The sequence below is a fragment of the Hyperolius riggenbachi genome, chromosome 3 (assembly GCF_040937935.1).
Source record: "Hyperolius riggenbachi isolate aHypRig1 chromosome 3, aHypRig1.pri, whole genome shotgun sequence".
Lineage (NCBI taxonomy): Eukaryota > Metazoa > Chordata > Amphibia > Anura > Hyperoliidae > Hyperolius > Hyperolius riggenbachi.
Genome location: NC_090648.1, coordinates 97129429 through 97145750, shown reverse-complemented (window position 1 = coordinate 97145750; position 16322 = coordinate 97129429). Strand labels below are relative to the sequence as shown.

Here is a 16322-nt window from a genome sequence, read left to right as displayed (position 1 = left end):
AGCTTGCCAAACTACATCGTCAATGCACCAGGGTTCAAGATCCAAAATCATAAAGGACCGCAAAGACATATTTATTTATCTTTACCCCTTCAGCCTTTGAGTGAGGAGAGTGAGTACGTTCATTAATCACTATGTACCCAGGCGTCCTTATTTAAAAAAAAAAAATAAAGTCTTTTGTGATTCAAGAAAATTAAATAGTTGCTATCCGGATATCTCCCAGTAAACCTGGGCGGGCGGGCGGGGGGGGGGCACTCTTACCTGTCTGACGTCTTCTTCATCCGTCCCTCGGCGCCACCCACGATGCGCTCCACACGCGTCACGTGATTACAAACACTTCCTCCTTCAACCCGGAAGCAGGAATTGTTTGTAATCACGTGACCGCCGCTTGGACCGCATCGTGGGAGGCGCCGAGGGATGGACCGAAGAAGACATCAGACAGGTAAGATTAACTGGGAGATATCCGGATAGAACTAACCAGATGTCTCCCGGATCTGGATTTGAGCAGCACTGCTTCCAGATTCTTTCCCAAATCTTAAGTTACTTATGTTATTTCTAGAATTAACAGTGAAAATTAATCAAGTCTTCCTAAAGGCAGAAGAAGTATTTGAAATCTGAGTTCTGACTACTAGTAGAAGTTTAGGGTATGTGACAATGGTTCATAGTTCTCCAGATTCCTATGTCTGATAAGGTGTGTACACACCTTTGACTGAAGTCAGTGGTTGATCTGCTGGGCGTATTGCTGCTTCGCTAGCTACTGTAGCCCCTGACTGCATACTCAGACGACAAGCTCGGTTGCTATGCGGGGGCAGATGAACATCAGAGCGGTGCGTATGTGACGTCACGCGGCAGGCAGGCAGGCAGGGGAGTGGCGTGCACAATTAAATTGGCCATCTCTTGGTCCACCGAGCATATTGCTTGCGGGGATGTCAGGATCTACTGTACACAAGCCTGACTATTGGCCCAGATGGTCATTATCCGCTGACTCAGCTGACTTTAATCGTGTGTATGTAGCTTTAGGACTTGCTAATGATGTTTAACCACTTCATCCCAAAGCGGTTTTTACCCTAACAGACAAGAGGGATTTTCACCTTTCAGTGCTCCTCCCTTTCATTTGCCAATAGCTTAATCACTACTAATCACGATGAAATAATCTATATCTTGTTTTTTTTCACCACCAATTGGGCTTTTTGGGGTTGATATTTGTTTTCAGTATTACTTTATTTTCTATGCATTTTAAAGAGAAAAACAAGGAAAAAATGAAAAAATATACTATTTTTCTAATTTCATCCCCTATAGTTTTAATATAAACACTGCTACTGTGCATAAAACCCACACATTTTATCTGCCCATTTGTTCTGGTTATCACAAGATTTTAATTATGTCCATAGTAGAAAGTATGGTGACAATATAGTATTTGGAAATAAAGGTGTATTTTTTGTTTGGTGTTTTTTTTTTTTTCTCACTATGTGCACAGGAATGTACGCTCGGGAGAGCGCACAGCGGCAGCAGCACTATCTGACTCACAAAAACGTCCTGGAGCCATTAAGAGGCTCTAGTAGGACGTTTTTATGAGTCAGCTTGTCATTAAGTGCTTAAACTTTACTTAGAATCAAGTATTGCATTTTCAGAGGACCACAGTTGGGAAGCCCCAGCCAGGCTTCTACCACAAACACCCTGAATAAGAGCGACTTATTACCCAGTTTACAGAGGCTGGCAAAGTAAGATAAAAAGAGCTTTGTATTTATGTGTAAGCCAAATGTGGGCCTGCATCAGAGCCTGTGTAAAGCATGCCTCTTTAAAATGAGGTATATAATAAGGATGCGTTTCCACAACGATATTTAATTTTGCTTTTTTTTTCTGTATGCAAATTTTTGTTATTTTACATAGTAGAAATTTTAGTAGGAAGGCCTTTTAATCTCTCCTAGTCTCCAATAATTTCCTAGTGGTTTTGGGTCACACTGAGCTGCTTAGATACTCTGTTGTACTGATCCATCCAAGCCCTAACCCATAGAGCCATATCAATCCCTGCTATGTTCTGATGTGGACCAAAAGTCCAAAACAGACTGTCTGCATGTTGGGTTGGTGTGGCTCTTTAAAATGTATTAGCTAAAGGCTCGCTATACACCAGAAGTTATAGATGTAAGCAGCCTGGCTTCACTGAAGCGATAATTTGCATATTCAGCAGAGGTGCATTGTGGGTAACCAGTTACCCACTTACAGCTGAATTATCACAAATACCTTCTGTTTTAAGAAGGCAAACCACTCAGCATTTTTATTTTATGTGACATTTTTTATGTAAATTTTTGAATGCATCTAGCGTAATTGACAATCCTTTTTACCATTTTATTTTATTATGTATTTATATATCCACTCCCTGTATCTACTCCCTGCATTTTGTGATTAGTGATGATCAATAAGATGCAAATAATTTTGAGTTCATGCAGGATTATGTACAGTTTGGTTACAAATTTATGCAGCTTGAAAATGGACCAATCAAGTCCCACCAAGGTTTAAACTGATTGGTCCATTTTCAGCCTGCAATATATTTGCATCCAGAATTTACATAATCCAGCATGAAGTCAGAATTCTTTCCCAGCTCATTGCTCATCTCTATTAGTGATCTACTTGAGGCAGAACTCTCCTGTGGTTTCTGATGATCAAGGAATGTATGAGACTAGATGAAGACTAATAGTACTTTTCTGCTTCCTGCAGGTCTGAAGGTGAACAGGCTGGACATGTATGGTGAGAAGTACAAACCTTTCAAAGGAATCAAATACATGACCAAGGCTGGCAAGTTCCAAGTCAGAACATAAGTGGGTGCTGTTATCCAAGGGACAATCCCCAACACGTGAGAGGTTCAGCCATTCCTGATACCCACACAATCTCCTTCTGATGTACATAAGCAGAGTGTGAAGAGGACTTGACTTGTCCTGTGTGTTTCTAGATCACAAGTAGAGGCTTGGTTGCCTGTGTGTGATTGGATGTTTTCTGGTGACCTAGTGGTCCTGACTAAGATTCCCCTGGGATAGAGACCGCCGAAGAACATGCAGTTTGCACACCTGGCCTGCTCTTATCAAAAGTTGGTAGTTATGCAGAACTGCCCTTATGCTAGGAACACACGATGCAGTTTCCGGTCCAATTGACAGGAATCAGCTGATTATTTCCGGTCTGTTTGTGTTCGATAAAAGGATCGATTTTGCAAAGTTGTCATCGGAAAATCAATCTCTTTATCATTCAGGAGCAGTTTGGACTTGTATACACGATACAATTTCCCTTCTGATTACTCGTCGATTGGATGGGAAATTGCGTTGTGTGTGTTCCCAGCATAAGAGTTGCTGATGGTTTGTTAGTGGTTTTGAGTCTGCAGTTGCGTTTGCTTATAATTACACTGAACTTGTTTTATCCTCATAAATTCAGCCTGTCCTTTAGTTATTAAAATCCGTTCTTCCTGCTGGTGTGTGTATGGCTGTAGACAACCGCTGATCCATTAAAGTGTACCTGAGCTGAAGCTCAGGTACAAAATCAGATACCTTAAGAGAGTGAGCCTCAGGATCCCCTCACTACTCTATGGTCCCCCATTTTGCTGAGCTTGACCCCCTGGAAGTTTAACGACTATACATTGTCACTAATCACATCAGGGCCGCGCTTCTTCTCTTCCTGGATCAAGTGCGCAGTAGCGCACTGGGCATCCACAGGCTGGCTCAGTCGGCCATTGCACTTGATCCAGGAAGAGGAGCTGTGTGACCCTGATGTGAAAGGGGGCCACGCTTGTGACAACCAGGGGAAGACTTATTAGGATCCTGAAGCTTCCCTTCTTCATAGTAAGTATCAGATATTGAACCCGAGCTTCGGGACTTACCTGGGTCTTCCTCCAGCCCCTGTAGCCCGCGAGGTCACCCAGCAGCCTCCTGGCTCCTCTCTTGGTCCCGCTGGTTGCTCTGTTAATCGTCATGCCTTGCCTTATCACTCCGGCTGGTGTGAGAGTCCGGCGCATGCGCAGTTCTCTAAGACTGAACCGTGCATGCACAGGACTCTCACGCCGGCGGACATGCCGCATAGCGGGGGCAAGCACAGTCGACTTTAGGCCAAAGTCGCTGATTAACTGAGTAGCCAGGAGGACGCTGGGGGACCTTGCGGGTTACGGGGTGCTGGAGAAAGCCCCATGTAAGTCCAAATTGCGATACTGAGCAGAGCTTGGGGTCCTTTAGCACAAGCCTGCATTTGCTGAGTCGCATGCTAAAGTCACGCATTCACCAACCATGGGGAAAAAGTGGTTGTATCCATATCTCCTCTCACATTAGTTGTGAAGGAAGTTGGTTGAGTGGTGTAATCACCATGCGGTGACAAGGCAGCCTGTCTCCATTACCTGGATGGAAGCTCCATGTGGATGTTATCACTGATACTTTGAAGGTCCTGGTTGGGTCAATTCAGTGTTAAGTTAGTTAGTTGAAGGGAGGGTTTAGTTGGGTAAAATGTATTTATGACCTTGGGCTATAAATAAGGCTTGGCCAAGTTTGCAGGGTGATTTATGTTCTCCATTCCTAAGAAGCTTAGTGAAACAGGTCCAGTTAATGAGTGAGTTGTGAACGGGGCATCTTGTCACTATAGGTTCTTCAGAAACCAGATACTAAGGGTTTTTGTTTTGTTTTTTTAGTTAGAAGAATGTAAATTCCTTTCAATCTACTGTTACGAAGACAAGGCACTCCCAAAAGTGGGCCAACACTCTATAGACTACCGGTCTCTTGGAAATGCTGTACATTATGTGTATGTATGAATAAGTTTGTGTATTGTTCTCCAGTATATGACTACTGTGTCTGACTACTGAGTAGAAAACCTCAAGTTCATCCTGGAAATGCAAGTTTCCTATGCAAGTAATGCAGGTGCCTGTGGCTTTATTGTGGCTTTATTGCTGATGATTGCTTTTCCGTCCACTGTTTTGCTGCCTGCAGGTTTTGGCAGGTTGCCTAATTGTGACAGATTTCAGTTAGCTTTAGGTTGGAGCTCTCCCTTGTTTGTATGGGATGGCGGATAGATTTTGTAAGGCAATTCTGTCTACTCATAGGTTGCCCATTTGTGTGCAGGTTTCAGATGTGGAATTATATTACACATCTGAAACCTGCACAACTGCAATGGTGCATGAAATGCTGAAGATGAATGTGCAATGCAGCCAGATGTGAGCGTACTACTGACCCCATCCAGGGTGCTGATTTATATTGCCTGTGACTTCTTGGATTTGTCTTAATCATCCTGATATTGCTGAAATAATAAGATCTGGTCATGCATTATTTGCCTGTGTGGTAGTAAAGAGCACTGCATGTGACCAAAATTTCTAGGATGACTTGAAGGAAATTATGGTAATTTAATCTTAAATTTATTCAGTGTTCTTGAATGAAAACCATTACTGTTCTCCTTTGACTTATTACAATAAAAAAAAATGTAAAAACTTGTCCTGCCTTTTTACTTTCATCCTGACCTAGATTCCTCCGGATGTGCCAAACCACACGCATAATGGGGAAGTAGTGCCTTGAAAGTTAGCTGTCTGAGAACCAAAAACTAGGATGACCTGTATGACTGTCTCCTACATACTGTATTGACTTACTGTAGAACACATGTCAAACCCCGGCCCATGGGCTATATTTGGCACTCTGAGCCATCAGGATTGTCCCTCAGGTGGTTTCCCCACTTTACATTATGTTTGGCCCACTCCAGACCACCAGAGAAACTATATTAGATCACCAGGGAAGCCATATGGGGAGGGAGACAGCCCTAGATACCAGGGAACTATATAGGGGAAGGAGGAGGCCACTATACACCAGGGAACTGTATAGGGGAGGGAGGAGGCATTAGGCATCAGGGGCTTGTATAGGGGAGGGGGGGGGGGGGGGGCTATCAGAAACCAGGGAACTTTACAAGGCAAAGAGGTGGCCAATAGACATTTAAGTCGGCCCACAACTTTGTACCAGAGCTCAATTTTGGCCCGCTTTGTATTTGAGTTCCACGCCCCTGCTGTAGAATATTAAAGGACCGCTAGGAAAATGAGTAACATTTAAAATACATGTAAACACATAATGCAAGATGCACATTTCTCCCTGAGAAACATGCACTATACATTACTTTTTCCCCTATGTTGTTGCTGCTTAAATTAAGCAGTAAAAACACGACAGATCTGACAGGATTTGGACTTGTCCATCTCCTCACGGTGGATTATCAGTATTTCCTTTATTCTTTACAAAGGCACTCCCTATAAAGGTTCTATATAGAGATACGAGCCAACCTCCCCATTCACTTTCATACTATTTTGGCATTTGGATTGAGTAATTGCCATTCAGAAAAATAAAGAAAACTTTGAGAACCCCCCATGAGGAGATAAACTAGTATGAAACCTGTCAGATTTTAACTACCTACTGTAAGTGACAGCAACATAGGAGAAAATAAATGTGTAAAACCACTTCAAAAGTATAAATAATAGCGTCAAAATGGTCATCAGAGATATGCCTGTGCTCAACCCATCCAGTTTTGCCCTTCTGGAATCATCAGGGGTAACATTATCTGGCATCAGGTTTGCATCCTCTCCTCTTCAGTGCTGCCAGAACTCTATTTGTTCCATCCTGGTCTTCAGCATGCAGCATGAGGGCAGTGGTGAGTGAGCTCAGTGGCTGCACTGAGGGCTACTGGTTCTGTATCTGATGCTGGAGAAGGTAATACATTGTTCCACTTCTCTACTCTATTATGAACAGAAGGTAATGGGTCCCATAAGGCCCTGGGCCTCCTTGAAATTGCAGGTTCTGTAGCCCCAGCAGCTTTGCCAGTGCCACCAACCCAGGCCCGGATTGACATCACTGGAGCTTATAGGCACAGATGTCCTGGCACCCTAGACTTCACCCTCCATGAACCTACAAACCTCCACCAAACTGCATTGCAAGTGTGCTGACTGTCCCAGCTGTCACTTCTCCCTTACCTTGCCCGTCAGGTAGGTAGGTAGTTACAGGTGCCTCTTAATATTAGGTAGTCAGAAGTACCCTCAATATTAAGTAACTAGAGGTGCCCCCAATTATTAGGCAGCTAGATGAACCTCAGTATTAAGTAGCTAGAGGTGCACCTGACTCAGGGTGAGTAACCTCATTTACACTCTCATCTGGACTCTGCATTGGCAAGGAGATGCTTGAAAAGAGGAATGAGTCGCCTTTCCATCAGGCGCCTGTAGGCATGTGACTTATGGTAAATCCGGCCCTGCATCAACCTATCTTCCAGTCTTCACTATCTGTCTATCCGTACGGGATCATACGTGATGTTATCATGGATAATGCAGTGCTGTACTGCCGGAACATTCTACATGACACTGTGACCCATATGCAATTAACTGTTTCTCCTACATGAGATTTTCATACCTTATTAATAAAGTGCATTTTAAAGGGAATGTGAAGTGAAAATAAACTTGTTGTATGATATAATGAATTGCATGTGTAGCACAGCTAAGACGTAGAACATTAGTAGCAAATATATGAGTCTCCTATTGATTCCAGTACAGGAAGAGTTAAGAAACGTCACTATCTATGCAAAAGAGCTTCACTGAGCTCTCCAACTTATTTAGTCAGAGAGCAGTGCTCTAAGGGCCCATTCAAGCTAGAGCGTTTTGCTGCGATTTCAGCAAACCGCTAGCGCTTTTTAAAAGCGCTAGTGTAATGAAACTCTATGGGCCCGTTCTTACTTGGGCGATTTGTGCTAATTGCAGCAAATCGGCCAAAAACGTGAAACGCAAACGCGTCGCCTCCACCATTTTCAGGCAATTTGTCGGCGATCGTGTTTCAGTGCTATAGAAATGCTAAATGTGATCGCGCCAAAATCGCCACGGCGTTCAGTGATTTTTCTGCATGAAATCGTGGAAAAATCACTCCTGCAAAACGCCGGCAAAAATCGCCGGCGTGTTGTAAGTGTGAATGGGGCCTGAGTGCTTCTGAAGCACTTATGCATGAAAGAAACAGTGAAACACAACTTCAGATGTTTCTACTGAATGGGAGTTGAAAGAGTCATTAGCTCTGCTCTGTTTCATAGTTTAAAATGCAGAGTAGTTTGTAAACTGCAAATATTAGAGAATGATTCAATGCTATTAAAAAAAGCTATATAACTGAAAATAAAAATGAGACTTTTCTTTGCTACTAATGTTCTATTAATTATCTGTACTATATACACAATTCATTATATTATCATAATAATTTTTTCGATTCACTGGCAAACAAGAAAATATTCAGGATCATTTTGATGGCACTTTTCGCCTACTTTTTGGTATTTTTTTCAATTGCAAAGTGCTGAAAAGTTATTTTAACCACTTAACAACCTCTGCCACGCTTATCTACGCCCCTTTAAAGTTCACCTGAGTCACAGGGGCGTAGATAGGCAACTCCTGTTTATTTTGCTGCTGTGCGCAATCGCGTTCGATCGAGTGCGCGTTCGCGTCCGCGTGCACGCGGATGTGCATACGCGTTGGGCACCCGCTGGTTCGTGATTGGCTGATGTGAACATGTGTTCACAAAGCCAATGACGGTGCTCATTCATGCAGAATGTGTGTAAACATTGAATCAGTCACTATGCTGTTACAGTTACTGAGATCACTCGTGAGAGGATCTCAGATAACTAACACAGCATTAGTGACTGATCAGCATCAGTGAGGTTTTTTTTTAAAATAAATTATACCCCCATTAAGCCCATTAACCCTTGCCTCCCTTAAATGTGAAAATTGCTGTGGTTTTTAGGTGAAAAACCCTGTGGTAGAGAAGTGGTTAAACATCAGATGAAAAAATATCGCCTAACTTAGGAGATGAAGTGAATGGAATATGGGCCTGTGTGTAATGCTGAGCGGTTACTCCACATTCTTTAGGACAGGAACATTTAGAAACTTTAGGTAGGTGCGTTGCCTTGGGCCAAAATTGACATTCATTTTGCTTTTTAGTATTGATACAGAATGTAAATCAACCAGCATAACCATTACACACATCAACAAAACAGCATTTATTAAATAACTGGCCTTAACATAAACTGAAAACCTCAATAAAAGATACATAACTGGAGCCTGATAGTACACCACTCCCTAAAACCCAACAGCCTCACATAGTTCACTGTATGTTAGGGTCCACCGCTGCGTTGCAAATACTGTTTTCAGGATGTGCAATGCAAAGTGCATTTTGTGAAAGGAGCTCAATATGGACTTTTCTCATCACTGTGCAAACTACACTTAAGCTGGCCACTAACGGTCCAATTTCTAGCGAAAAATCGTTCGGGGGATCAGAAACTGATTGGTTGTAAATAATCTAAGTCGATGGGCACAATCGATAATGAACGATTATAAAAACAATCGTCCGATTGAATTTTCGTCAAACCATAATTTGGATTTTCTTGTTGGTCGTGATAGATGGGAAGCAATGATTGGTTAGTTGATGGTGTAGTGAACGATTTTTCGTCCGATCAGAATTTCTGATCGCTTGAACGATTTTTCGCCAGAAATTGGACCGTTAGTGGCCACCTTAAGGGCTGGTTCACACTTGCTGCAATAAAACACTGGTCCCCAAGGGCATTCCCATTGCAGCATTGGGATTTTTATGATATTGAAATTCCGCTGCATACTGCATTTTCGCAACAATTCTGCTTTGAAGGCATGTGAAAAAAACACATTTTTTCAAAACGGCTTAGAAAATCGCTTTTCAAAATGGCAATCACTAGAAATTGCACATTGCAAGTGTGAACCAGGCCTCACTCCGTCTAGAATGCGCAGTTTTCTTTACTGATGGAAACAACAAGCTGCATGAATGATGTGTATTTATGACCTCTCGTCTGCTCTCTAAAGATGTGATCTTGAACTGAATATTTTATCAATTTATTCTCTTTAGTACTACAAATGCATTTTTTAAAAACAATATTTTTTTTTTCCAGTAACATGAAATACTGTATAGAAGAGGTGCAGTACATAAAGGCCTTCTATAGACTTCACAAAAGCCAGATATTTGGTGTGATCTGGCCTTGGGTGGATTATCCAATAGAACAGTGAAATATCATTGCATATTTTCCAGATTTCTTCAGATCTTGTCTTCTCACTATGAATCATCACAGATGTTTCTAAACGCTTAAGAATTTTCCATATCACTGCCACAGGAAGAATATACATTTGTAATACTAAATCCCAATAAATAAATAAAAAATACTTAAAGGATACATGACTCAAGGCAAAGCTACCTAAGGTAAGCACAGAGGAATGGTCAAGCCGGATCCGCATACCTCTGTGCATTGTCCAATCCTCTCCTTGTTCCCCCTGGCCCCTGTAACCACTCTTTGAAAAATGTGAGTGATGGCTAAAGACAAATTGTCAGACAGGAAGAGGCAGGCTTGTATTGATGTTCCCTCCTACCACCCTCCCACTCCCTCTCTTAAGGGGGCAGAGAGGAGGAGGGTGATAGGAGGGAACATCGCAGCAAGCCTGCCTCTTCCTGTCTGACAATTTGACTTTTTCAAGGAGTAATTATGGGGGCAAGGGGAACACGGAGAGGAATAGACAACACATGAAGGTATGTGGATCCAGAATAAGCATCACTCTGTGCTCACCTCAGGTAGCTTTGCGTCAGGTGATTTCTTTTAAAGTGTTTTGTTGGCCTTTGTAAGGCTGTAAGGATAAATAAAAAAATAATAAATACTCACTATTTCCTAGTGGTTAAAATACACCTGTCAGTTACATACAATAAAAGTGTCCATGTGAAAGTGGTTTCATAAGAAAAGTCTAATCTACCAGCCAATCAGGATCAGTTTTATACTCCAACTTTTTGTTTCTGATACAGATTTAAAGAGGAACTGCAGTAAAAATAACATAATTTAAAAAAGTGCTTAATTTATTCAATAATTATTTATAAATGTATTAGTCAGTGTTTGATCCTTGTAAAATCTTTCCTCTCCCTGACTTACATTCTGAAATTTATCACATGGCGACCTCTTTACTGCTGGCAGGTGATGTCTGTGGAAGGAGATGCTGCTTTTTAGCAGTTGGAAACAGCTTTTAATTCCCTCAATGCAACACGGCTCCCACAGTGTGCTGTCAGTACCTAGGTCCTGACATCACACTGTGGGAGGGGTTTCACCACAATTTCAGCCATACAGACCCCCCTGATGATCCGTTTTAGAAAAGGTAGAGATTTCTCGCGGAAATGGGGTATCAGCTACTTATTGGGATGAAGTTCAATCCTTGGCTATAGTTCATATAGCTTTAATAAACAAACAGGGACAGGTTTCATAGGGGCACCACTGTTGGGCTCTCCTGCTTAGACATGCCATTATTGGAAGAACGCCTGATATGTCCAGTCACATGATATCACTGCAATCAGTGCTGCTGCCTCTATAGTGACTGCACCACCTATAGCTGTCTCCTCCATACCACCTATGCCACCCATCCCACACCTTTTATGGTGCCACCTATTTTTGCCTAATTTTCAATTTCCAGTTGACTAGCTGCATTATTGTTTTTTTTTTTTTATTGGCAGGTGGGGTTTAAAGCCCTAGGTACCTAATCCTATAGAACCACCAGATTCATGGAGATGTCTATTTACTTTACCTTAAGTCTCTTGAACCCCATCTGAAGTGAATAAAGGCAAGGTGAAAACCATTGTCCTTATTGCAGCAGGTTAGTGCGCTGAGTTTGATTGCTGCTGCCCAAAATGATTGCCAGCAAAACCTAGTGTCAGTACTGGTGCTCATAGATCGCCAGGTCTGATCAGCAAAGACTAGTTCACTGTAATTGTCAGGCTATAGTCCCTGCAGCAGGGTGCCTCCCAATCATCCTTGTACCTCCCTCTTCCCTCTATATAGAGTAGAAAAGGCATTTTAAATTCAAATTAATGTTTGGGAACGAAAAACGAAATCTGATTGGCTGGTGTGAGGAAATACATATTCTTATTACATATATTCTTCTAAATGAAGCCAATTGCCACAATGCAGATTCAGATGAGATTTGGAATCTTAACATCTGAATGTGATTGGTGGCTAAGGGCAGTACCAACAATATTTAAAGAGAAACCCCACCCAAATCTTCTCTTTGTTTTTGCATAGATTATTTCTTCTAGTTGTCCAGGACACAAGCGGAAAGGTATCTCCACCAGCATTGCCAGTTCTGTTTGGCTGCTGCAGCCACTTCTCAGCCAGACATTGGTGTGTTTCTCCTCCAGTGGATTACATAATATAGAAAAGGAACGTGTTTAGGAAGTCCAGCTGGGCCAGACTGCCATGCTTATGGTGACCTTTTCATTAATGGTGGAAACAGATGATTGTCATCAATGTCTCTGAGATGTAAGCAGGGTGCTTGAGTCTACTCAAACTTGGCACTTAAGACACTTCTATAAAAATTCAGGCCAATGTGTCCCATCTGAACGTTCAGCTTCATGCACCAATGGTGACACAGGTTCTTGGCCTACCAAAAAGCTGCGTTCGGAAGAATCGGGACATATTATGGCCTCCTCCGATGTCCATAAATAGCAGGTACCATTTAACAAAAGTAAATTGTTTTTGGACCCTGACATCTCCACAGATGTCATAGTGGTTTAAAGCGATTAAAAGTTTGAAGAGCCTCTGAGGTCATCAGTACATCCGGATCCCTGTGTGTTGTTCTATCCAGTCCAGGTATTGCATCACTCGGGTGTAAACGCCAGGTTTGTCCTTTCGTCCGCATCCCTCGCCCCAACTTATGATGCCAAACAGATGCATGCGGCCGTTCACGAGACAGACCAGGGGTCCCCCGGAGTCACCCTGCAGGAAGAAAGACAAATGACTTGAGAATGGAAGGTCTTCTTCTGGATAAGCAACATTCAAGCTGAATACCATAGGTTTCCCTAAAGCAGCCAATCAGAGGATTTCATGCTGTTTGGAATGATATAAATCTCTGCCAAAATACATAATAGAGGAACGTAACAAACCCTGTAAACTTGGCCTGAGTTTATTATAGATTGACGGTTGTTTGTGCCGTAGTGACAGTTGTAGGACAACTATCACAAACTATTGTAAAATGTAAAATACCTACATCTAAAAATGTACATTTCGCCCAGAGTAAAATGGACTGTAAATTACTTCTTTCCTATATTGCTACCACTTACAGTAGTGAAAAATCTGATAGATCTGTCAGGTTTAGGGCTAGTCCATCCATTCATGGGGATTCTTAGTTATTTCTTAATTTACAAAAGCACTTACAGGACTGCAGTTGCTCAGTCCAACTGCCACCAATCCGAAGATTAATCCTCCACATTTAGGCCCCTTTAACACATGTTGCGTCGCTTTACATCGTGGTATTTCCCCAGCTCCCCCCCCCCGCTCCTATGTCGCAGTGGCCAATAGTCCTGGTGAGACTGGCCACAGTACCTGTGGTGCAACACGATGCAATGCAAGTGCTTCAGATAATGCAGAGGCAATGCAGACTGCAGAGCGGTACAAGCAGTACCACTTGGAGTCAATGGCACCACAACAATCAATTTAGATTGTTGCAGTAGTGGTGCGGCGCACATAGCCGATCATTCAAAATTAAGTGACGTACTTCCTGTTCAGCAGGAAGCACATCACTGAGCAGGGGGCGGAGCTACTCACTCTGACGCAGATTAATTTAAACACAAAACGGTGCGATTGTCCTGCGGTGGGCTCTCCTGCTGTTAGACAATCGCACAACACCATGTGTGAAATCAGCCTTAACCCACCTCATCTATAACCTCATCACTTTAAAAAAACAAAAAAAAACCCAAAACAGCTTTATTCACAAATAAATAATCAGCGAATCATTTGATTAGATCCCTCCTCATCACTTTTAGGACGGAAGTCATTTTGAGCTTACCTGGCAGGCATCATCCACGTGCCGGGTGTCACCAGCACAGAGCATGTTGGGAGTCACGGTTCGGTCGGGAAATTGCTTTGGGGTGCACATAATGTCGGGGTACAGTCTGACATGGCCTTCTTTTAGCTGACTGGAGTAGTATGGAGAGACTACAAAGAAACAGAAAACAGAGACTTAGAATTTCAGTCACTACTCACACTTAGGATTTCTCTGTGCTTCTTGAAACTACTAGAGCTTGCTTGGGCCAGCACTGAGCCCTTCCGCACCCCTGCTATATCAAGCAATAGGCCTGTTGGGCCTAATTTTTGGTAGAGTTGCCGTGGGCAGCAACCACACAGCAATTTTACCATTACTAGCGCAGGGGGAGTACCAGCTATAATCGCTGCATGCATTACTGCGGTAACCCTTGCATTTTATGGTAATGGGCATTACCCCAAATATTACCACAGCAAATGCACACGTTAACCTGTTAGCATGTGGCACTAATGGGTTAATGGCAAGTGCTCCCTCTGTGCAAGTAACAGTAAAATTGCCACGCACTCCTTCCTCATGTCAACTTTACCAGAGATTAGTGCATCCGGCTCATCGAAGACGGAGTGCAATGGCACAGCCTTCCGGTACGCAACAACAGTTGGTCGATGAGATGCTAATTATTCTGACTTGCATGCAAATTGTATGTAACTTGGATTTGGGCCAACATACAGTATATGGTAAATATAACTAAGTTGCAGGTTACAGACTTAGAGGTCGTACTGCTGCGGTCGGCATGCATTTTTCTTGCTTTACTATTCCTGAAACCTCCAGTGCAGCACACGTGGTTAGTTGCTCTGCCCCGAGTACTTCACAGGACCTTATACCTAATAAAAATATGTGACTCCCAGGACTGGGAGACCTCCAAGCTTTTGTTATGTCCTTATCTTCATAGTGAACCAGTGATTTTCATGACCTCAAAATGTTTTATTCTTTACCCCTTATCTGACCCCATCATGTGGTCTGTCCGCACAGGTTTGGCCTTCCCCTGCAAGGTGCATGGATGTACCATCCCCACTCAGCCTTGAGGTTATAAATGGTCGCAGCTCCAAAAAAAAAAGTACCTTATGCGAACAACATAAAATTCAACCCGCAACAGGGGTGAGACTAGTACTGTAAGAATAAGCAACAACTGGAGTCATTCAACTGATGGAAGGAAAGTAAGTGTGGGCTTCACTGATCGAGATATCAGACATTTTTTATTCAAAATAATGCACAATAACGTCAACGCATTTCATGGCCTATAGCCGCTTCGTCGGGTCAAGAACAAGTGCCAAATCGGCGCTAGTCTGTGAGCACTGAGCGCCTAGCCCTAGCTTTTTATCCCTCAGTTGGACACCTCCAGTTGTTGTTTAGAATAGGTATTATTACTTGTCGTTATAAACAAGTCTGACAGACCCCAAATCAAGGATTTGTAGTCTTCATGATGTACACTTATTATGGTTGCTTACACTCTTCCTGCTTCCCGAATCCACTAATCTCGCACTCTGTCCAGTCTGCTAGTTTCTGTCCCCTCACAGGCATGCAGGCCGGTCTGGTAGTGTCTGTCTCCATGGCGCAGGACCCAGAAAGAGACTTCAGCTTCAGAAGTGCTGCAATACAGGAATATCTCACATAAAGGAAGAGCTGATGAACAGAAAGAGCTGTGCAGAGATACGCATGTATGTATATTGTCAGGCAGAAACACAAGTTTATAGTGAACAAGCAGCATTCATATCATGTGGACGGATACACCAATGTCCCTGGATTACTGTTCATTGCCATAAAGAGGAACTATAGCAAAATAACCTAATGAATAAAAAGGGAGATATGGCTTGCTTGGCAGTTGGAAACAGCTATTATTTCCCACAAAGCAACGAGGTTCACAGACAGCAAACTGTCAGGACCATGGCCCTGACATCACACTGTGGGAGGGGTTTCTCTACAATATCAGCCATGCAGATGGCCTTGATTATGTATTCAAGAAGAGGCAGAGATTTCCCTTAGGAAAGGGGGTATCGGCTACTGATTGGGATGAGGTTCAATCCTGGGTTGAAGTTTCTCTTTGATTCACTGCTCTTGTCTTGTGTCATTTACATGTCAGACTTTATACATAAATACACTCTTAACCACCATCTTCACTTCAACAGTCACTTGTTAATGACTACCAGGTTTAGGACCTCTTCCCACACATGTCTCCAAGACTTCTCTGCTGTTGCCACCACTCTCTAGAACCTCTTCAAACTTCCTTGCTCAATAACTATCACCTATTATCTGTAGTCCTATTTCCCCTACCTGTTGTATACTATGTTCCCCCAATTCCTAGACTGTGAGGTGGATTAGTCCTCCTGTGTCACAGTTTGTATCTGTAACATATACAGGATTGTCACTTGTGGCCCCTTTTTATTGTATAGCAACCTGTAAAGTTGCAGTTTTGTAAATAAAAGATAATACAAATAACCCTCAAACC

The 16322-nt window shown here is 42.7% G+C and overlaps 2 protein-coding genes across 6 annotated transcripts in view; one reads left to right on the top strand and one right to left on the bottom strand.

The window, feature by feature from the left end:
• AP3M2 (adaptor related protein complex 3 subunit mu 2) overlaps positions 1–5447 on the top strand; it is a 33525-nt gene extending 28078 nt beyond the window's left edge. The window contains exon 9 of the mRNA XM_068274643.1: positions 2713–5447. Within this exon, the coding sequence (XP_068130744.1) occupies positions 2713–2813 (101 nt within the window). The 3' untranslated portion in view covers positions 2814–5447. The remainder of the gene's footprint in view (positions 1–2712) is intronic.
• A 3540-nt stretch (positions 5448–8987) lies between these two features.
• PLAT (plasminogen activator, tissue type) overlaps positions 8988–16322 on the bottom strand; it is a 125010-nt gene continuing 117675 nt past the window's right edge. For all 5 annotated transcript variants that reach the window (XM_068274639.1, XM_068274637.1, XM_068274642.1 and 2 more), the window contains 3 exons: positions 15325–15465; positions 13844–13992; positions 8988–12774 (listed from right to left, as the gene is read on the bottom strand). In XM_068274639.1, the coding sequence (XP_068130740.1) occupies positions 12607–12774; positions 13844–13992; positions 15325–15465 (458 nt within the window). In that variant the 3' untranslated portion in view covers positions 8988–12606. The remainder of the gene's footprint in view (positions 12775–13843; positions 13993–15324; positions 15466–16322) is intronic.